This window comes from Sinocyclocheilus rhinocerous, unplaced genomic scaffold (genome assembly GCF_001515625.1).
Source record: "Sinocyclocheilus rhinocerous isolate Xijiao unplaced genomic scaffold, SAMN03320098_v1.1 scaffold271, whole genome shotgun sequence".
Lineage (NCBI taxonomy): Eukaryota > Metazoa > Chordata > Actinopteri > Cypriniformes > Cyprinidae > Sinocyclocheilus > Sinocyclocheilus rhinocerous.
The window spans coordinates 10,110-31,816 of NW_015657574.1; the positions used below are offsets into that span (position 1 = coordinate 10,110).

General features: G+C 38.8%; 3 protein-coding genes across 9 annotated transcripts; 2 read left to right on the forward strand and 1 right to left on the reverse strand.

Moving 5' to 3' along the window:
• Positions 1-5,776: 5,776 nt before the first annotated feature.
• LOC107721378 (ribonuclease H1-like) lies at positions 5,777-11,003 on the reverse strand. 6 transcript variants are annotated; one of them, XM_016529370.1, is made up of 9 exons: positions 10,931-11,003; positions 10,636-10,740; positions 10,428-10,552; positions 9,554-9,742; positions 9,102-9,201; positions 8,892-8,946; positions 8,724-8,808; positions 8,444-8,568; positions 6,016-6,366 (listed from the first exon to the last, which is right to left on the reverse strand). In XM_016529370.1, the coding sequence occupies exons 2-9, from the start codon at positions 10,701-10,703 to the stop codon at positions 6,280-6,282; spliced, it is 834 nt and encodes a 277-aa protein (XP_016384856.1). In that variant the 5' UTR covers positions 10,704-10,740; positions 10,931-11,003; the 3' UTR covers positions 6,016-6,279. The 6 variants fall into 6 exon arrangements, with proteins under 6 accessions (XP_016384857.1, XP_016384856.1, XP_016384853.1 ...); XM_016529367.1 differs by having other exon boundaries at positions 10,914-11,000; XM_016529369.1 differs by having other exon boundaries at positions 10,636-10,728; positions 10,847-10,999.
• A 949-nt stretch (positions 11,004-11,952) lies between these two features.
• On the forward strand, positions 11,953-16,105 carry LOC107721293 (40S ribosomal protein S7). Its single transcript, XM_016529226.1, has 7 exons — positions 11,953-12,037; positions 12,920-13,003; positions 13,086-13,157; positions 13,584-13,727; positions 14,790-14,854; positions 15,296-15,446; positions 15,985-16,105. Exons 2-7 carry the CDS (start codon positions 12,929-12,931, stop codon positions 16,060-16,062), a joined length of 585 nt encoding a protein of 194 aa, XP_016384712.1. The 5' UTR covers positions 11,953-12,037; positions 12,920-12,928; the 3' UTR covers positions 16,063-16,105.
• A 670-nt stretch (positions 16,106-16,775) lies between these two features.
• LOC107721279 (allantoicase) lies at positions 16,776-21,244 on the forward strand. 2 transcript variants are annotated; one of them, XM_016529210.1, is made up of 11 exons: positions 16,776-17,600; positions 17,715-17,765; positions 17,838-17,925; positions 18,263-18,382; positions 18,466-18,545; positions 18,641-18,773; positions 19,631-19,786; positions 20,112-20,185; positions 20,265-20,373; positions 20,654-20,781; positions 20,877-21,244. In XM_016529210.1, exons 1-11 carry the CDS (start codon positions 17,511-17,513, stop codon positions 21,045-21,047), a joined length of 1,200 nt encoding a protein of 399 aa, XP_016384696.1. In that variant the 5' UTR covers positions 16,776-17,510; the 3' UTR covers positions 21,048-21,244. The 2 variants fall into 2 exon arrangements, with proteins under 2 accessions (XP_016384696.1, XP_016384697.1); XM_016529211.1 differs by lacking the exon at positions 19,631-19,786.
• Positions 21,245-21,707: the final 463 nt, after the last annotated feature.

Genomic DNA, 21,707 nt, shown 5'->3' on the forward strand with positions numbered 1-21,707 from the left:
ATTAATGCTTTTAATGTTTTGTTCCACAACCTAAATTATGCAGTCAGATGTCAAACATGAATTTTGAAACCATTGTGTGCTTTTAAAAGTAAGTCGCTAACAAGTTGCTACATAAGGACTACCACCACAGGAAAGTGAGTTTGATGTGCTTACTGAATCAGAGAACCAATGGTCCCTATTCTAAAAACCCATGCAAAATTCCTAAGGGAAATTCCCATAACTAATTCTCTTTTGGGTTTTAGGACTACAAACTGAACAACTTTATGAGGATGCAATGTCTTCACAAGCCTATGCTGGTGCATTTTTGTGCTTGAAAAAGGGATGTTATAATGCCGCACTATCTCAGTGATCCTGCGCTTGGCTGTCGGCACAATACGCCTCCCTTCACAGACGACTCGCTCTTCATTATGCATCTAGGGAGAGGGGGGTCTCATCTCTGTAATAATATCTCATGCTTGGTTAGAAGGCTGCTGCATAATTAGAGGTGGGAAAACTGATGGATGGGGGAGCGGTGTGACCCCGCTGACCTTGTTATCATTATGGGTGGCAGGGTTGACCAGTCCAGCCACTGCTTCAGCAAGCAGCTGTTGCCTTTAATGGCATCATTTGCTCTTCACCTTGTCATCCCCTCTACATTTCTCTCACTAACTCGCTCTCTGTCTCTTCCTCTCTGTGGTATCTCGTCTCACGGTCAAGGGCAGTTGAGAGCATGCCAAATCTGACTGGCAGCAGCCTCATCAAGGTGAGGACTCAGATAGTCATCTAGAAACAGTACCACCAAGTGAGGTTGATTCTTCTGGAAATCTTTAAAAAATTCCACCAAATATTATTTTTAATAAACATTTACATTTATAGACTACATATTTACAAACAAATTACTTTCTATATGACTACAAAATATGACTATACCATAAAGTAGATACAGTGGCCCCAAAGAGTGGGTGAAGACCTAAAGACTATTATTGCATTATATAAGAAAATATCAAACTGAGTTGACTCCATTTTAAAGACAGAGAGCACAAGCAAAGAAGTAATATTTTAAATAGATATAGCATTCAAAATGAAAAAAAAAAAAAAAAAAGTATTTGGGCACTTACCAATTTTAAGTTGCCAATTTTGAGAACTAAACCTGATATAGGAAACCTGCATAAGTGACTTTATATATCCACTAAAATCACCAGTTGGGTAATAGAAATTGTAATTAAAAGATTAAAGGGGTCATATGATGTTGCTAAAAATAACATTATTTTGTATTTGGTGTAATGAAATGTGTTTATGTGGTTTAAGGTTAAAAAACACATTATTTTCCACATACTGTACATTATTGTTTCTCCTCTATGCCCCGCCTTTCTGAAACGCGTCGATTTTTACAAAGCTCATCGGTCTGAAAAGCAAGGTGTGCTCTGATTGGCCAGCTATCCAGTGCGTTATGATTGGCCAAATACCTCAAGCGTGTGACGGAAATGTTACGCCCCTTACCATATTGTGATGCCGTCCGGCCGGAGCGACGAGACAAAAACATTAAAACCTATTATAAACGAGGCATTTGTTGCATTCAGTGGGTACATAATTACGGATTATAATGACTTATACCGTCTTTTTAAACATTGCGTTGCATCGCGCCGCGTAAACATAAAACCATGTCTGCATTTGTGATCGGAGAAATGACAAACAACAAGCACTACTCTACACTGCCCAAAAAAACTCACGTTTGAATCGTCAGTGGCAAATCCTTTAAATATAAAAAAACTTGCCAAACAAAGTAGTTTCGCTTTCACAACGAAACACACGGCGGGTTTGCGAACGGTGCGGCCGGTGGATTCGACAAAGGATCGTCTAGCGGGCTTGCGGCAACCACATGTGACGACACCGGGCTGGACTCCGCTTCGTCCACGGTGAAAGCCGATCCGGCGATCCACAGCGCGAAGTTGATGTATTTCCTCAGCGACCAGCACGGATCAGCTCCAGGCATGACGAAGCGGATATCGTCCTCTTTTGGAAGGCCAAACAAAGTAGTTTCGCTTTCACAACGAAACACACAGCGCCTTCACGACATGGCGGCGGCGGCAGCAACAATACTACAGCGAGAATAAAAGTTATGCCTTCTTTCTTTGCGTGAACATTTGGGCGGCGTTATGCAAATCTTCCCACATCGTGACATAGATATGTGGGGGCGTGTTAGAACGAGCCGTTTTAGGTAGGCGTGGTTGATTCTTAACTTTTATAAAGAATATCTCTTTGGATTTGAGACTTTAGTCTTTGCAACTTTACAGATCTTCTTTATGCACCAAGAGCTTGCAACACTCCAAAGAGAAAGGAAAAATTTTAAATCGCATCATATGACCCCTTGAAGAAAAAAATTAAAGTGTCAAACACTTGGGGAAATAAAGAACAACAGGAAAAGAAAGAAATACAGAAAGAAGGACAGAATTACAGAACTATGGAACAAAAGAACTATGGACAGACAGACAGACAGACAGACAGACAGACAGAAAGAAAGAAAGAATTTCTTAATGATCTAACAACTCCTTGTGCAAGTAAGGGTGACAGAGACACAGATGTTCCTTTTGTTTTTCTCCTTACAAATGCTGAAAATATTGCTCGGTAGCTGCTTGACAAATGTATCATTAAAAATCCAGCACGGCTGGCACACTTTGGTTACGTGTAAGGAGGTGCCGCGGCCGCCTCATCAGCGAGCACGTGATGGGGAACTTCAGCTTTAAGAGAATGAATCTCCTGCTGTGGGATTAAATTGAGTTCTCTGGTAGCTTGATGAGTCAGTCTCATACGCACACAGTCTGAGGCAGCTTGAAGGCCAGGCGACACGGCAGACTCTCCTAAGCTCACTGATTTAAGTGGCAGTTCAGAGCACGGCCATCTGCACTATTTGGGTCAAGGACTTTGTGTTTCGATGCGCATATAAGACGATGCAGTGCTTATTAAACTCTAGCTATGGTGGTATCTCAGTGTAGTGAGGGTTTTGGAGAGCTAAGCAGGTGTACTGTCTGAGAGAGATAGGGAGGGTGGAGTGAGAGAGAATGAGAATGAAAGCTGCAGAGTGCCGCAGTGCTGGAGCTCACCTTGTCAAGCCCCTCTCTGCGGGCAGGCCTTGCCCTTGCAAACAGCAGACCACCAGGCGGGTGTCTCAGCCATGTAGAACTAGAGCTACTGGCCTATTAAAAGGAACATTTCGGTTTAGTGCAAGTTAAGTTCAATCAACAGCATTTGTGGCATTATATTGATAACAGAAATTATGATTTCATTTTTCAAAGCAAAAATGGAGGCTTACTGTGTGGCATTTAAAATGGAAGCAAATGGGACGAATTTTTTATTTACTATGTAACCGAAGTAGCAACAGATCATTGAATCCTTGTCATGTACATCCAAGTGAAAAAAGATTATTGAAAAAAGTAAAACGAAATGTGGCAGGACTTGGTTTTACACATCAGGCTAAATAATTGGCTAAGTCATGTATGTCACAAGAGAGAAATCTGCCATTTCACTGAAAGACCAAGTTACGACATTGTAATGAAAAATTACGGAAAAAAGCATGCATTGTTCACAATAAGATGCTTTTGGAAAATAGTCATTTAGAAAATAGAAAATGTCATGCAAGCAGAAATGAAGCTTATGATTTTGTAATAGTAGCCTTTATGAGCGGTGAGGTCTCGTGTGTTTGACAGTTTGGAGGGAAAGCAGGGAATGCTAAACAAATGTTAAAGGCTAAGCTGTGTTACATTAATTTTTCTGTTAAAACGTGAATTATTAACGTGCCCATAAAGCGGTTTAAATTTTTTTTACGGTCGTTTTGTAGTTGCAAAATTTGATAAAACTTCTATTTTCCACACTAAAATCGTGTTATCGTGTTTGGTGGCTATACAAAAATTGTAATGTTTACATATTTGGCCCCGTTCACTTCGTTTTAAGTGCCTCAGTGTAAAAACAGATTTGCCCGTTTATGAAAAGGAGGGAAGGGTGGAAATAATTTTTGCTGCAATCAACATTGTCAAAAATGTTGTTTAACTTGTAGTTAAGTTGTTTTTCCTTTACCCTTCGCGGAAGCTACGTCGCTCTGAAGCGGCTTCCGTCGAGCACACCACGGTAGTTCGCTCCATATGTTTAATTCTCTCGGGTACGTTTCTTCTCCCTTCCACTATTTTGGTTTCAAAGAACCACAAAATAAACACAAATGCAAACTTCTCTTCGCATTAGCGCATCACAACAACAAGCGGCGAGGGTTTCTGACAGTACCTTCTCTGTCTTTATCGCAAGAGATATCAAACAGTCAGACTAGTTCTGAGGCAGCAGTTAGTTAAGCTGATGCCGTTCCAGACAGCTGTCATGGAAACAGATGTCTGTTCAGTTACAAGCTGCAGCTTTGCTCCCGTGGTAACGGTTTGCCGGTGCCTTTGATTGTGCCTGCTCCCAATGTGGCTTCCATTGAAGTCCCTGCACAAAAAGGCCTCATCGTGTGATTGTTGGATTCATTAGTGGAAATTCCCCTACTCTTCCTTCCAGATTTGAGGGCCCGAGTCAGCTGTGACATGGTTTTTGAAGAGAGCAGAGACCAGATGTGCTGTAATGATGGGGTGTTTTTGGTGTGCCTCCTCCTTCCCTTAATCTCCAACAAATTATCACTGTGTTTGATTATCAAACAGCCTTCAGATGAGTTCTAAACGTTACCAGTTGGAACATCTACCTTCCATAAATATTACAAAAATGAGCTAATCTACATTCCCCATTAGGCTTGAGGATAGTTTTCATCTTCAGATCCAACAATACGACTTGCAGAGAGACAATCTGCCACACAAGGTAGGCTCAAGAAACCTGAAGCTGTGAAAGGTTATGGGCACTAAATTCTCCATGTTTTCACCAGGCAAGGACAATCGGAGTCTCCGGACCTATAACTGTTGACCGCACATCCCGCTCTGAAGGTCTTGGATCTCAGCGGGAATTCAGAGGAGCTGAGCTCTGCAAGCGAAAGTCAGGACAGACCGCGCTGAGGCCCTAGTGTTGAGATTCTCACCTCTGTTTATTTCACGAAAGAGAAGATGCCTTCACTCCTCCTCAGCCTGCTGTGCAGCTTATCTGTATTTAAGACAACACTCAAGGCATATGTCTAGATGCAGGCTTAAAGCAGAGAATCGGACAGGACCGTTATATAGCTTGAGATAAACGACAGCACTGAGAATTTCTGGAGCAATGAACATGAACAACAGGCCAAGGCTCTCACTATTCTCACTATATAATGAAAATTCTGTCATAATTTACTAAGCCTCATGTGTTTCTAAACCTTTATGACCTTCTTTCCTCCTTGGTATTTTCATGAGACTTGTGGTCAAAAAACATCTGACTTTAGACTAAAAAATAAATAAAAAATCAGAATGATCTTTTTGTGTTCAACAGAAGAAATAAGTCACCGATTTTGAACAAGACTAAATGACAGAATTTTTGGGAAAAAAAATATTCCTTGAAAACGTTTCCTTGAAATCCTTCAGTGTAAATAATTTTGATAGGTTTAAATATTATCTGGATAAAGCGAATTGGATGAAGTTCTCCTCAGCTATGAAGAAACTGGAAAAAAAAAAAAAAAAATGAAAAGAAAAAAAAAAATACTAAAAAGAATAAAACCAGAATATCCCCATCATTTAGTTAAAATATCACAGGTGAAGATGGGAAAGGCTCAGTAATAAGAGAGCAAAGCTAGATTTTTGTAAAGATAAAATCTGTATTCTACTCTTTTCAGCATGAACTGCAGTGACTCCTGCTGTTCATACTGAGGCATTTCAGCGCTGGTGCATTTGAGAGCCATGACCATTTCTTAACTTAAAACACCTTGCTGAAATCAAGAGCAAGATGATGCATTCAGAGATAAAGAATCAATAATACATTACGGTGGCAGAATATTAGCCAGGTTGGAGACTTACACCGGTACACTCACTACAATTATTTTTGTCACTTGTAATGCATCCAAAAATGTTCTAAGTGCTTATATTTCTGAGAGATGGGAAAATAAGTACCAGCAATCAATCTCAGGAACAATATATATGACAATTTAATTGACAGAACAATCATAAACAAACATTTTGGATAAGCACTGCTCTTCAGAAAAGAAGAAATCTTGTTTCGAGTGTTATTTAGAACATTACAACACTAGCCCAACAAAAGAAAAAGAAAAAGGAAAAAGTGCATTAGCCATCAAGGGTAAACAAACTACAACCTCATCCTAGGCACCTAAAACAAAATGTAGCATTATAAAATGAACGTGGCAACAGTGGACTAACACAAGGGCTTTGCTGCTCCCTCCCTGGACAGTCTGTCTGCTTCCTCATTGCCTGTATAGCCAGCATGACCTGGAATGTGCATCTAGAAATGAAGAATAAGAGAGATGGTACATTTCTTCATTTGTAGTCATTTCACTGGCCATGCCATGCGTTTGTTTCATCACTCATTGCATAATGCCAAGCATGCATGAGAACATATGAAAGTGAGCAGCAGGGTTCTGACATGGATACACGGTCCTCAAAAAATTGTAGCAAAAATGCAACAAACAATTTTTTTCAAAAAACAAAATATTAATGTGAATATGAAACAAAATATAAATATATATATATACAATAATAAATAGCTATTGTAGCTAGGGGTGCAATGGTTCAACTTACTCACGGTTCAGTTTGTATCACGGTTTCGGTACGGTTCGGTATGTGCTATGTTTAGGGAAAAAACGATAGTCAAATAAAAATAAAGAAAATAAGAACAAATAATCTAACTACAAGCAACAGCACAAATAAATGCAATAGAGCAAAGATACAAATAAAATAAACCGTGCTTTTCAGGTTTTTTAGGTAGGTCTAACAGTTTTTAGGTACAGAAATTGAATAAAGTAATCGAATGTAAAACTACATTGCATATTTGACTGTATAAATTAAAAGTATTCCTTATTAAAGTTACAAAAGTTATTCAATCAAGAGCAGTGAGTGATTTCCGCGTTGTTGCCGTTTAATTAACTTTAAGAAAGTGCTGTCACTTTAAGAGAACGCACTGATACTGTGTGTTCAGCCGACTATGTCTTCCTAATTGTAGCCTGTAGGTATCTCTCAATTTCTCAAAGTTCTGGCATAGTCTTCAATATATGAAAGTTAGATTTAATACTTGGATACTGATTTAATATTGTTGGAGCTGGACTCTGTAACCGAATTTATTCTTTTTTTTTCTGACACTGTGTGTCATGTTTGATTGTAAAGTGCTAGAAACTATAATTATCCAGCCAGTTTACATCAATACCAAATTTTGAACAAGTGCAGTATATTCACTATCCTACATTCAGAAGGAGTTAAAGATCACTTTCAGACAATATAATGACTATAAATCACAGCATTCTTAATAGATCAGCTGCTCTGATATTACATTCCCTCATTAATTACCTGCATCAGCGAAAATTATGCAGATATGCAAGACATCTCTCCCATTAAAACAACATTTAATTAGGATAATTTTTAGAGCTCTAAAGTGCTGAAAATAGTTGTGTGAAATGCCTGAAAGTCATTGAAAAGTGCTTGAATTTCTCTCTCAAAAGGTTGTACAAACCCTGAAAGGAATAATGTAATAACATTCAACTATTTCTGCCTCAACACCATGGTTATAAGTCAGCGTTACTACTTCTGGTTTTCTACGCACTGTTTAATGTTTATATTTTGTGCAGAATCTGAATGCTTCTCACTAGATCTAGATCGTTCTGCGGCGAGTTCAAATGCTTCTCACTGGATCTCACAGCGCTGTGCTGTAACCGTGTCGTGAGATCAACACTAGCCCTGTCCCAAATGGCACACTTCATGTGCACTTTCGGTCTTGAGGACTTACAATGGCCGCTGCGTGCACGTGTCCGTTAAGTCCACGAGACTATAGGGTGTCCCATTCGTCATTTTAGCGTTCAGAAGGATGCTCGCGAGCGCCCCCTTTGGGGCCGCTATGTGCCCTCGATGCACACTTCTGCTGAGCCCGCAAGCCTGTGAGCTACGCAGGCGACTTCTACCCGGCAGTCAAAGCGGCATTACATCACGAAAGTGCGGACTCTGAGGAAGACCGATAGGGTTTAGGGTGCCATTTGGGACAGGGCCAGATTCCTGAGTAAACCTGTTCTGAGCTCAGACCTGGTTTGCTTGCGCTGCACTCAATTATTGATCCGAGCTGATAATCAGTCCGCGCTGCGCAGCTCAAATGAGTAGCACTGTTTCGTTGCGCTTTTGTTTTGTTTGCCGTTTGAAGTTTCTCATATGCAACAGAAATAACAGAACTTATTAATTGGGCAATGCGGTGGTCGTGCCAGTGCGCCCGCTCAAAAAAATTAGTCGCACCAGCAGAAAAAATGGTCGCAAAATGCAACCATTTGGTCACAGTCTGGAGCCCTGTATTGTACATCACTGCGAGTACAGATAAAACATACCCATACGACCTCAAGTTCTGCGTTTAGTTTATCCAGCTTTTGGAAGTCGTCCTTGTTGACTATCGCCCCACCACCTTTAAGCCTCCAGCCATTAGACTTCCAAGTCTTAACCCAACTTGTAATGCCTTTGGAAAGCAAAAAAAGTAACTGCACAAATATTGAAATAAATAAACTCAAAATTACTATTTGTAAGTTACTTGTATGTATGAGAGTGTGTGTGTGTGATATATATATATATAGTATTTAGAAGTATTTGAACAGAACAGCAGGGAGCACATACCATTAATGGTGAACTTGCTGTCCGTGTATAGCACAACCTTTTTAAAATTATTTTCTCTGGCTTGCTCGAGTGCCTTGCAAGCAGCCTGTGATGAAATGTTTAATGATATGGTTATCGATAAAAAGGTATAAGAAAGAACACTGCTTGTGAACACCTCAATGTTCTTACCTGCAGTTCTGCTCTTTGGTTGGTCTGTCTCCCTGGAAGCCTCTCAGCCACATTACTTAGGAAACAAAGTATTTAAAATAATAAAAATAAATTTTTTTTGACACTTACAAAACAGTGAACATGTTTACAGGGCAAAAAAACAAAACAAACAGTGGACATGAAAGTATTGTTGTTGTCTTTTTAGAATGCTATTAATCAGAGATGACTTACAGTGGATGATCACGACCCCAATATACACCAATTCCTGCACGTGCTCCTGCTCTCCCATTGGCTGTGCAGCAGCCATCAGTGTATACTACTGCAGCATCACCTGTAACGAATGCATAAAACATTTTACTATGGTATAAATGCAATAAACAGTTTACTATGGTAAAACCTTAATTTAAAACATACAACACTATAATTAGTCTATTATTTGTAAATATTGTAAATACATATATACATATATATATATATACATACACATTAGTCAACATTTGAAGTGGATCAAAACCTTTCAAAGTTGTCCTAAAACTTAATACCAAAATGTGTTCTTGTCTTAGGACAACTTCGATGAACTTTTTTGATCCACTTCAAATGTTGACTATTGTATATGCATAACCATTATCGACTGCAAGACTATTGTAGACCATATATGTTACATATGTATATGTAACAATTACCCATATATGTAAATCCATCACTACTGGCTGCAGCTGTCTTTGGCTGTGGGACCTCAGTGAGTTTCACTCGTTTTGGATAGGACAGTCCCTCATCATCATCAGAGTCCTCATATGTCCTTTTACGTCCAAGAGGAACAGCCATTGAGGCATCAGGCACATTTCTAGAAGGCAGGACCTCATAGTCACATCCTTAAATGGAAACAAATGTCAGTATTAATCACTTGCATTACAGTATGTTTTAGCAACATATCAATCCACAATTCCTGCGACGTGACATGCTACAATCCATCTACAATCATTTTAAACAGCATTTCATAAATTATTTTTAATCGCAGTTAAGTATGATTTTACAAACTTGTATTTATTAAGAGACAACAAGGAATGATTCATTAGTTACAGCCAGGGCCATTTAATAATCTAGTGAAAGCAAAAAGATGAAAGGAAGTTGTGACCAGTTACACGATATAAGGCAGGAACAAGTGGGGTAAGTTGTGCCACTTTTTACATTAGTTGTCCTGTAGGCAAATCAACATCAATAAACAAATATCAACTAAAATTCTGTAACATAAGTCATATAAACATGATCCAGAGACAAAGTATGCCACACATTAAGGGTAAAAACATTTACATTAAAAGATCTCAGAGCACACCCTATACAGCTGTCTGCTTGTCTCCATCAACTTATGGTCACATGACAAAAATAAAGCACTAATTTGCTTTATTAATTTATAATTTGCTTAATCTTAATCCTCCCCCTCTTGCACGCTTTTCTTTTCACACCTGAAAACCTGATGATGCATAACATGGTGGATCTTTATAAGTGGTGTGTATGGAACACCGGTCATCTTAAATAAACGTACACCTTTTAAATTACCTTTTGGTCTCCCAAAAGATGCTGCTGCTGACTGACTCCTCACAAAGGCCCAAGCATCCTGTTCAGAAGCGAACTTCTTAAAAATCGCAGAGGGAAACTTATCCACCTGATGTTTACATTCCTCCCTTTAGGAGAGAATACGTAGTCAAGCAATGCAATGCAAAATGCGCTCACAATTACAAAGAATATATATTATATCGGTGCTCACCATGTTTGGTATACTCCTGGTCTGAATCCTTTCCTCACAGCGTAGAAAAAGTTTCCTTTCTTGCCCATCTCTTCTGCGGCGTCACAGAAAGCCCTGCGTACAACACTAAAAACCCCAAGCAGTCTCAACATAGTCTCTGCTTAGAGCAGAGTAAACACGGCTATATCCTTTAGTGGTGGCATTTTTATAAGACAATGACCATAAAAATAACCTGACAAAGACGAAATCTTTAACAAAATACTTATGGATTCAGTGATTTTGACCGTCGTTTGCAATACCTCCGCGGCATGCGTACCGACTGCCTCTACGTTAGATGTCAGCTGACCAAACGCTGCTGCTTCTTCTTCTTCTTCTTTTGTCTTAGTGGCTTCTTCTTCTTCTTCTTTTTGTTCAATGGCCGTTCACTCCTTAGGAGTATTACCGCCACCTACTGTATATCTTGCGCACATGGGTGATGAATCAGTATTGATATCAAGAGAAAAAAACAAAAATTAAATTGTAATGCCCCACCCACCCCAGAGGATCAGAGCCCAAGCTTCAGCTGGCGCTGCGTGTTCAGCTCCTCCAGCTTCCACACTGTGCTCCTCAACCTCCGAGATGGGCAGAAGCATCATGATCCTCATCCTCAAACACTAAATCCTGTGGTCTAATCCTGTGAGCTCTAAAAATGTTAAAACCACCTTAAACATCTGACTATCACTCAAACCCTTTCCCAGAAGGTCCACGACACTCACTGGTCTGTTCCTTATATTGCTAAAAAGACTGTTACGCTGATCTTCATATTTACTACATTTAAAGAGCACATGCTCTGTTTCAAAAACATCACATTCATCACACATACCATTTTCCTGCTTCCCCATTAATGCAAGTGTTGAATTTAGTCCTGTGTGACCCATCCTTTGCCTTTAATTACTGTTGTCTTAGTGGCGGTTGGCAAACTAACTTAGAAACTTTTCCGCCACCTACTGAGATGGAGTGTAGAGGAGTGTAATATAGGTAATACATAAGAAAGAAAAATAGAAAAAGAACAGAAATGAATGAATTAATTAATTAATTAAATTAAATTTGTGACCTTTTTAAAAAAAAATAAATTCTAATAATATCTTGAAAACTTGTGATGAATTTCTTAATAAATTCTGAATTGACTTGATTTGATTTTGTAGTTTTCAGTAGAAGGTAAACAAACCTATTTTAATGACTGGCAAAAAACTATTTTATAATCTTGTATATGTGGCTTATAAAAAAAAATTATAAAGCAATGTTTTTATTGCTTTAAAGAGCGGGCGCGAGGCGCCCTCTGCGCCCAGGATGGTGATTACATTTCCCATCATGCAACACACCAACGCGCTTTTACCAGCCTCTCGCGAGAATACGGCCTCTTCCCAGGCCGTCGTTGAAAGAGGTGAGACTACTGAATGTGCCAAGCTAAAGAGATATCAAATGAAAATGTTTGAAAAATGTCAGATTTCTGTCCACGAAAGACCTTTATGTGATATTTAGACAGGGATGCGTTAGATGCGAGTGTATTTGAGAATGGATGTCTATTTTAGAAAAAGAAATGTGCATATTTAAGATGTGCTAGCAGACGTGACTGTACTACAATATTACTGGGCCCCATGTGCTGCTCTAAGATAGTCTAAAGTGCTTACATAGAGTAAAATATTATATCTCGATGGCCCATATTTGCGGTAGAATTAAGCCTGTAATGTAAATGTAGTCATTCTATACTAGCTAGTGCTAACGACATGTTAAGAACATACTTTAGAGTTAGCCTAAATAGTCTGCTTAACGGTAGCTGGTGAGGTAAGTTGTTACCGAGAACAGCTGAAGTTAAGATAATAAAGTCGGAGATAATGTAATCAAATCCCGAGTTATGTAATTATCTATGAAACTGGTATAATGAATTCTAATGTTTAAGTATGTCACCTTGCTTACCTGCAGACCCAGTAGGTTGTATGTCATCGTTGAAGCATAGGTCAATTATATGTTTTTAATTTACTCACCCTCATGTTGTTCTAAAGCTTTGTGACTTGCTTCTGCAGACCACAAAAGATGATGTTACTGCTGACGCCTTTAGTCTACATTAACTTTCATTGCATCTTTTTTCCTCCATAAATTGAAAGTAAATTGAGACAGGCTGTCAGTTTCCAGCATTTGTGTATAATGAGGATGTACTTTTAGGTTGGGAACAACATGGGAGTTAATAAATTACCCATTTCTTTTGAGTGAGCAGTTTCTGCTGTGTAATTTTTTTTATATTCTAATAAGTGTTTGTGTGTATCAGACACAGGCCATGTTCAGTACCAGCGCGAAAATAGTGAAGCCAAATGGCGAAAAGCCAGACGAGTTTGAGTCTGGCATTTCCCAGGTATAGTATATGATCATATCTTTTTGAAATGTAATCGTGTATCTGTAGCCCCTAATGATAAGCTGTTGTCTGTCTGATGCAGGCTCTTCTTGAGCTAGAGATGAACTCTGATTTGAAGGCTCAGCTGAGGGAGCTTCACATCACTGCTGCTAAGGTAAAAGCCCTGCTGGTTCATTCATTTTGAATGATTGTCATCAAATCAGTAATTCAACTGCTTCAGAAGCTGCTTCAAAATAAGCAGCTGTTTGAACTGATTGTTGACAACCAATGTGGACATCCTGTGAGATGGCTCTCATGTGGCTCTGTCCGTGTGGTGTAAGGGAGCGCAGCACTTTGGTGCCATGACGTACAGTCCCGTTCCACGACGTTGGATAGCAAGCTTGTCCCCAGCCTCTGGCTGGTGTGGACAGTGTCCTGTATATTCCTACATCTTCCCAGAGCCCTTTGGGCCGTTACTGGGGAGGTAAACCATGCAGTGCACATGTCTTTAACTGTACTGGTCCTTGCTGAGTGCTAGGTTAAGTCATTCATATTTATGCTCTTGTAACTTAATACTATTGATTCCCTTTCTTTCTCTCAGGAAATCGAGGTTGGTGGTAGCAGGAAAGCCATCATCATCTTTGTGCCTGTGCCCCAACTGAAGTCCTTCCAGAAGATCCAGGTGAGGCTCGTGCGCGAGCTAGAGAAGAAATTCAGCGGCAAGCATGTGGTGTTCATCGCACAGGTAAGGCTTGTCCTTTCTAAACGTGTTTTTAATATAAAATGGTTGGCTGCCGTTTTTTTTTTTTTTTTGCTGTTTAATTCAACTCTTTTTAATGTTATCCCTTGGGGTGGTATTTTTAAATGCCTCAAATCCTATTATAAGATGTGATGTTTAGTCCATGTCTATTAGCTTTGAGGCCACAGTTTATGTGAGTGTGTTCCTAAACTTTGAGTCATGTACTTAGTGCAGGTATGCATCATTTAAAAAATGTGATTGTTCAATCAAATGCACACAATCTAGTGTTTAATAGTCCAATCATATTTCACTGGTATGCACTAATTTTAAATTTAGAGACCATTGGATTGGGCAATTAAAATTTTTGAACTGTGTATACATGACAAATTTAACAGGACAATTTTAAAATCTAGAGAGCACTAAATAGTACATTTAAGTTTCTGAATTGTGCACACCTGCAAAAATTGACTGGACTGTTTGAAAATTTAAATGGTCCAATCACATTTTGCAGACGTGCTTAATTAAAATTTAATTTGTCCAATCAAATGTTTTTTATTTAGATTTTAAAATGTCCCTCTTTATCTGCAACCTAACTAGCATTTACTGCCTATTGACCTTTTATTTTTTTTATTTTTGTCCACCTGAACATACTATTTTTAGATCATGTTTGCACTAGTACAAAAAAAAACTCTCGCCAAGTGATTTCATGAGGTCCTTAAACTTTGATTTAGTCTTGGTGAGATTTGATTTTTCCCAACGTGGGCATCCTGTGAGATGGCTCTCATGTGGCTCTGTCCGTGTGGCGTAAGGGAGCGCAGCACTTCGGTGCCATGACGTACAGTCCCGTTCCACGGCGTTGGATAGCAAGCTTGTCCCCGGCCTCTGGCTGGTGTGGACGGCGTCCTGTATATTCCTACATCTTCCCAGAGCCCTTTGGGCCGTTACTGGGGAGGTAAACCATGCAGTGCACATGCTTTTTAGAGCAACAATGATGTGATTTCTCCTGAAGAATTAGCATGTTGACCACCAAAATAATTATTTTAATCTTGATTTGATTTTGTCTTCCAGAGAAGAATCCTGCCTAAGCCCACAAGGAAAAGCCGCACAAAAAACAAGCAGAAGCGCCCCAGGAGGTAAATGTCGTCTTGTTGCATTTTGGAAGCTGTTTGTGAAGTCAGGGTTAGTAGTGCTTGCTTTTTTTCAGTGTGATTGTGCCTACCGTAGCAATGTTGTGCAGATTGGCCTGTTAGCGTATAGAAAACCAACGTGGACATCCTGTGAGATGGCTCTCATGTGGCTCTGTCCATGTGGCGTAAGGGAGCGCAGCACTTCAATGCCATGACGTACAGTCCCGTTCCACGACGTTGGATAGCAAGCTTGTCCCCGGCCTCTGGCTGGTGTGGACAGCGTCCTGTATATTCCTACATCTTCCCAGAGCCCTTTGGGCCGTTACTGGGGAGGCAAACCATGCAGTGCACAGCCAAAACTGTTATATTTAAGATGCTTAATTATTGAGTCACATGAACTTCTGTTTAGTGGCAAAGTTAACCTGCTTAATCTGTTTTCCCTTTCAGCCGAACTCTGACTAACGTGCATGACGCTATCCTCGAGGACCTGGTCTTTCCCAGTGAGATTGTTGGCAAAAGGATTCGTGTGAAACTGGACAGCAGCAGGCTCATCAAGGTCCACCTCGACAAGGCACAGCAAAACAATGTTGAACACAAAGTGAGTACCACCCTCTTAGAAATGTTTAAAAAAATAAATCACCCAACGTGGACATCCTGTGAGATGGCTCTCATGTGGCTCTGTCCGTGTGGCGTAAGGGAGCGTAGCACTTCAGTGCCATGACGTACAGTCCTGTTCCACGACGTTGGATAGCAAGCTTGTCCCCGGCCTCTGGCTGGTGTGGACAGTGTCCTGTATATTCCTACATCTTCCCAGAGCCCTTTGGGCCGTTACTGGGGAGGTAAACCATGCAGTGCACACTATTAATTGTTAGAGTGGGGCTGCTATGTTGTTTTTTTTTTTGGTTGTATTATCAGGCAATCCTAATTTGATTTATGTGCAATTTAAACGTTTTCAGTTTTAATCCTTATGACTTTAACTTAATGTTTTCCTTTTGAAAACTTCTAAATTAGTATGCATTAGTTTTGTTTTGAGATGTTTAAATTTAGGAGTTAGTCACAACTGCCTAATAAGTTTTTAACCAGATTTTTTAAAACTGGACATTTAAGTAACCAAGGTAATTTCGGTTTTGTTTCAGGTTGAGACCTTCTCTGGTGTCTACAAGAAGCTCACAGGCAAGGATGTGATATTTGAATTCCCAGAGTTCCAACTGTAAAGCGCAGATGACAAAATAAATTTGTTTACTGTCATGTTCCCAGTCTGTTTTTCATTCTTTTTCTAAGTCATTGAGTGACTTCTCACTTTTTATGAGGTCATATATTTGAGTAAGGTGCTAGTTCATGAATGTATTGCAGCAGAAAAAGACATGTTCTGAAAAGGTATGAGGCCATAGCAATCCTTTACTCTTGTTTGTGCATTATTGTGCAGCAGATTAAGTGTGAAAACAGAATGCAAGTTAAAGAAGGTCCATTGTGAATGGTGGCCCATGTTTTGACCCCGTCATTATAGAGGCCACAATGATGAGTAAACTATCTTTTATAGTGTTCAAACTAATTTCTGTTCTGATCATGACTCCCAGAAGATATGGTTTAAGACGTGATATAAACCAGGCCATCTGGCAGCCAAGATTGTGGCTATATTAAGACCATATTAATTGCCAGAAATCATATGCAGATAGTATGTTGGTCAATGCCCTGTATTAGCGTTAGAATTAAAATGAATGTTATGTAGGTTAATCAAAAAAAAAGAGAAGGTTAAAACATTTAATCGGCAAATTAACTGAGAGATTGTGTTTTTCTCTTTTAACAGTGCAGCAGGTCAATAAAAACGGATTTATTTTATAGAACTGATTCATGACGTCAATTTGTAAGCTAACCAGAGGTTTATTTTCTTGGGTTCCGTGCAACAGATTTAGTAAACGATATTCTTTGTTTAATGTTACATGACACGATACTTACTCAAACGTGGATTTTAAAGCACTGTTGATTAAGGTATACAACTGTTGCCGTATTGGTCTACTACACCTTGTGGTAGTTTTAGTCCTGATTTAGCAACTTTTAAAATGTTTCAGAATCTGTTCGATACAAAATCGATAATTGTACTGCATAATTGAGCACGGTCATTTATAGATGTTTTTCGTGTGATGGTAAAGAAATAGTCCACTCAATGTATAATAAAATAGATAAACTGTTAGCATGCAAAAATAAGCTTGTGTGTTATATGGCGGTGAATATTGTGCTAGGCCAGTTATTGTTCAACAGAGGGCGCTGTTTTTCCAGAGACTCACTGACGTTGGGAAAAGAATGTGAAGTTCATGGTAGTAATGCACAATGTCTATGTAGTAATGTAGCATTAGTAAGATTCTTGTCACATAAATTCAAAATAGAAACTGTAGGCTACATTTCCGTTAACTGTTACTGCAAACGTCCCACGATTATGTTTTGAGATTACACTCCGCTTTCATAATATTCAACGTGACATGTTCAAGACGGTGGACTTCGCTCCGTTTAAGTTTGTTTTTGAGAAGGCAGTTAAATATTATAGTTAGTCGACCTACTATATCGCGGAGAGCTAGAGATTCTCTACAATTTTCTGTGTGGATTCTTGTAATATTAAACAGCTAAATTTAAGTGGCATAACATTTAAAATCTAATCACAACAAACATGGCAAATCGACCAGTGCAGAAGGAGACCAGCAGGAGACCACACTTCCTACAGTTCAACAACCTCGCATGCGAAACAGCTGGAGGAAAGGTGAAAAATGGAGCATTTTAAATAATATCTTATCACTTTATATATATTCTAATATTCATAGATTGCGTTTGCTCACTGAAATTGATGAACAAACTACTAACATTGTCATTAAAGGTGATTTTTGCCACAGATGAGTGGTTTGCCCCTGCTAGAAATCTTCTAAAGGTAAAGTCCTTCATGTGTTTAACATTTTCTAGTATTATTTTGTATTAATTATGATGATCTGAAACTTTTAAGAGAGACCCTCCAGAATTCATAGCCACAGCGTTTACTGAATACGGAAAATGGATGGATGGCTGGGAAACCAGGAGGAAAAGAATTCCAGGTATTAGTCTATCTGCACAAATCAAAGCGAGTTCACTGTAAAACTGGGAAATAGAGCGCTGTGTTTCTCATTTCTCTCTAACAAGCTCTAGTTCCATTGAGCCTGGATGAATTAGAGCAGAATAGCTGCAGGCTACTTCCTTCTCTCATCCATCCAGTCTCTGAAGATCTGTGAAATGAACGCATGAGAGAAAGATGTACTGCAATACTGAGACGCTTCCTCATCTGATCAGGCTTTCAGGGCATGTTTTGTAATCTCAAAGAGTGCTCTGTCTGTACTTAGAACAGATTTCGGTGATCTTATGAAAGATGCATGTGTCTCTCATCTTGTGTTAAAGGTCACGACTGGTGCATCATTCAGTTAGGAGTTCCAGGAATTATTCATGGCTTTGATGTGGACACATCTTTCTTCACGGGGAACTATGCACCATACACCTCCATTCAAGCTGCGTGTCTTGGTGGGTATCTATGGCTGCAGCCTTTAAGAACCAAAGTATAAGGTTACCTTCATTATATCTAATATATGTCACATTTAAATCAGATCAGATGCCGTCATTCACTCTTGAAGGAGATCGTACAGGCATGGCAGCTTCCCCAAGCCAGTTCAAAGCTGTAGAACAGGTGTAAACCATCCTCCAGTGCACTAGATATTTTTTATATGCATAATCTCCAGTCTGTGTTTCTGAGGGAACTCATTCTGAGTTTATGTTGAACAGCTTAACTCAGACAGCTGGGAGGAGCTTGTCCCGATAACAAAGCTGAAGCCGGGGTACTCTGAATCATGCCACAACTACCTGAATGTCACCTACCCACACAGAGTTACCCATATCCGCATTAACATATATCCAGGTAATACGCCATGAATCATTCAGTGCAATTAAAAAAAAAAGAGACAAAACAGAGAATGTGATCATTCATAATAAATTTTAAAAAATGGCCCAGGGAGAGATGCTACAGCGGAGCAGCATCTTAGAGATCCATTTGTTTTGTAAAATGAAAATAAATTAAGGGTTGTAAAATGATAATAAAATATTAACATTTTATTTATATACCACCGAAACACTGGTACTATATGTATTTCACTTTTTTATGTGGTATTTTATTTACCTATTTTTCTTAGCGGATGATTTCTTGCCTGAGGTGCTTACAAGAATCTTTTGATAAATTGTTGAAACAATTGTAGCTTTGACTGAAAGCTGAAGTGTGTGATTTCTGTGCCACTAGCCACCAAACCTTTCCTGCCACTGGTTGGTCAGACAGTTAGTCCTGGCCTACACCAACACTAGAGTGCAACACACCCTTTCAGTGGCCTTGGTTCCGGACAAATTTTTCACATAGGAATAAACAAATAAAGTCTTTGTTAAAGTGTTATAAGCCATGAACCAAACCAGTAAGCTGTGATGTGAATCGCAGCATTACAAACTTTGATTTGAAGTAAAAAAGTAAAGAAATGTTTTTTTATTTAAAGATGATTTCTTTTTAGATTATTTGATATATATATATATATTTATATATATATATATATATGTATATATATACACACACACACACACACATATATAATCAATATATAATCAACCTACTGTTACCTACCTAGTTGCCTCAGCATGTTAAAATAAGTGTTTTAACCTAGAAACAATGGAAAAAAGTGTTTTAACATTAAAAAATGACACCTTAGCTTTAAATATTTTATTGATGTTTGGCAGATGGTGGCATTGCGAGGCTGAAAGTTTATGGGATTGGGAAGAAAGACTGGTCCACTGTGTCTAGTCAAGACCTAGTGGATCTTGTTGCCCTGGTCAATGGGGGCGTATGCGTAGGCTACAGCGACGCCCACTTTGGTCACCCATGCAATATGATTGGTGAGAGATTTTTTGGACTGACAAGTTGAAAAACATCTTAGAAAGGCACTATGGCTCTTTTTTTGTTCAGCTGTGCCAAGAGAAGCATCTAAAATGTAGACCACTTTTACAGACTTTTTCAATCAGGCATATCATAAAAACTCTGTCTGGACTGTTTCCCAGACTTTATTTTTAATAACTTCCCGAGAGAATACTACACATCGCTTCCCAACAAATAAGTTATGATCTATTTAATGACTCTTTGGAGAAGATTATGGAATAAGATGAGAGATTTCGAGATCTAGATCAGTACTTTGTGATTGTCTGAATGTGTGTTTCTCTGTAGGTATAGGGAGGGCTGACAACATGGGTGATGGGTGGGAGTCAGCCAGACGCCTGGATCGGCCCAAAGTTTTAAAGGTAAAAGCATTCTTTTCATTTTAGGAAACATCACAAATATCAGTTATATTCCACACTGATCCCATATATTGGTTTTCAGGTGGATGAGAAAGGGATTTTACAGGTGCCAGGTTTTGAGTGGGCTATTCTTAGACTAGGACATCCTGGCATCATAAGCAAAATTGAGGTAGACACCAACCATTTTAAAGGTACAAAAAGTATTGAATATTTATTTCCATTTTGTAGCATTATTTGTCTAAATGTTTTACATTTAAAACAACAGTATCTGTATGTAAGCCTGGTTCTGCCTCAGAGTAGCAAATAAAAAATTAGCTGTCAGATAAAGTTTAAAATAAGAAATAAAGTCACACACAAAATTACACCGTGAGATATATAGTCACATTGTGAGACATATGATACTGTTTAAAAATTTAGGGTCGGCAAGATTTATTCAGCATAAGAGACTTTTTAATCAACCATTTTCCTTAGGAAATTTCCCAGACTCCTGCCAGATTGAGGCCTGCTGTTTGACCCCAGATGAGGAGAACAACTTGATTCGTAACCAGTGGTGTTCTGACAAAACCCCCAAGTGGAGAATTCTTCTTCCTCCTCATAAAGTATGACTTGCCCATCCGATAATTTCATTTGACTTCATTTTCAACTTTATTCCTTTTTGTTCTATGTAAATGTGATCACAATCTTCCTCATCTAGCTGAAGGCACACCACAGGCATATGTTTTCTGGGGAGTCTGTGGTGCAGTGTGGGCCTGTGACTCATGTGCGTCTGGTCATAGCTCCCGATGGAGGGGTCAGCAGACTCAGACTCTGGGGTCGACCGGTGTCGAACAACATGACTCGCCCTCAGCAAATCTCCAAACTGTAATGGCATCATGTACTTTCAACACACAGTTACAGAAGAATGAAGGTCATCTGTTGTGATTTAAAATATGAACACAATAATGTTAATAACAACACTGAAGACTGAGAACATACTATGTACAAATCAATACCTAATAGCCTTAGCTGTGGTACAGTATACAAATGAATTACTGTCAAGGCCAATGTTTCAGAAAACAACAATAAAATACTCTCAAAATAGCTAATAAAATGAAGCTTCACTCATTTTGTTTGCATTGTATATTAACAAGTCTGACATTTTAGATATAAAAATAGTTTTGAAAATGCATATTATACATATAATACATATTGTATCTGTCTATCAGTGTTAATATGAATGTTTGCCTGGATCAATTTAAATGTTTGAAACAGTAATGTGAGCAGATGCAGACAGTAAGACAGTCTCAACGTGATGGACTTAATAAAAGACACTCCACAGACTGTACAGTCACATTGAAAATAACTCCGGAAAAATTATGTTATCGACAGGATAATATTTTCACAACTACCATTTTCATACACATTTGGAAAGTTCTGCTTGCATGCATCATAGAAACCCCTCTGAAAAATATAATTGTAATAATATAATAATAATTATTGTCGTTATACATATATATATATATATATATAATGTATATATATGATA

Excerpts from the sequence above, each read along its gene's own strand:
- LOC107721378 (XM_016529366.1), bottom strand. The coding sequence starts at position 10,766 with ATGTTGAGACTGCTTGGGGTTTTTAGTGTTGTACGCAGGGCTTTCTGT. Across the intron at positions 10,553-10,635 it reads CCAGGAGTATACCAAACATG|GGAGGAATGTAAACATCAGG; the intron begins GTGAGCACCGAT and ends TCTCTCCTAAAG. Across the intron at positions 8,947-9,101 it reads TGGGGTCGTGATCATCCACT|TAATGTGGCTGAGAGGCTTC; the intron begins GTAAGTCATCTC and ends TTGTTTCCTAAG.
- LOC107721279 (XM_016529210.1), top strand. The coding sequence starts at position 17,511 with ATGGCAAATCGACCAGTGCAGAAGGAGACCAGCAGGAGACCACACTTC. Across the intron at positions 18,774-19,630 it reads CCGCATTAACATATATCCAG|ATGGTGGCATTGCGAGGCTG; the intron begins GTAATACGCCAT and ends GATGTTTGGCAG. Across the intron at positions 19,787-20,111 it reads TCACCCATGCAATATGATTG|GTATAGGGAGGGCTGACAAC; the intron begins GTGAGAGATTTT and ends GTTTCTCTGTAG.
- LOC107721293 (XM_016529226.1), top strand. The coding sequence starts at position 12,929 with ATGTTCAGTACCAGCGCGAAAATAGTGAAGCCAAATGGCGAAAAGCCA. Across the intron at positions 13,728-14,789 it reads ATGTGGTGTTCATCGCACAG|AGAAGAATCCTGCCTAAGCC; the intron begins GTAAGGCTTGTC and ends TTTGTCTTCCAG. Across the intron at positions 14,855-15,295 it reads AAGCAGAAGCGCCCCAGGAG|CCGAACTCTGACTAACGTGC; the intron begins GTAAATGTCGTC and ends TTTCCCTTTCAG.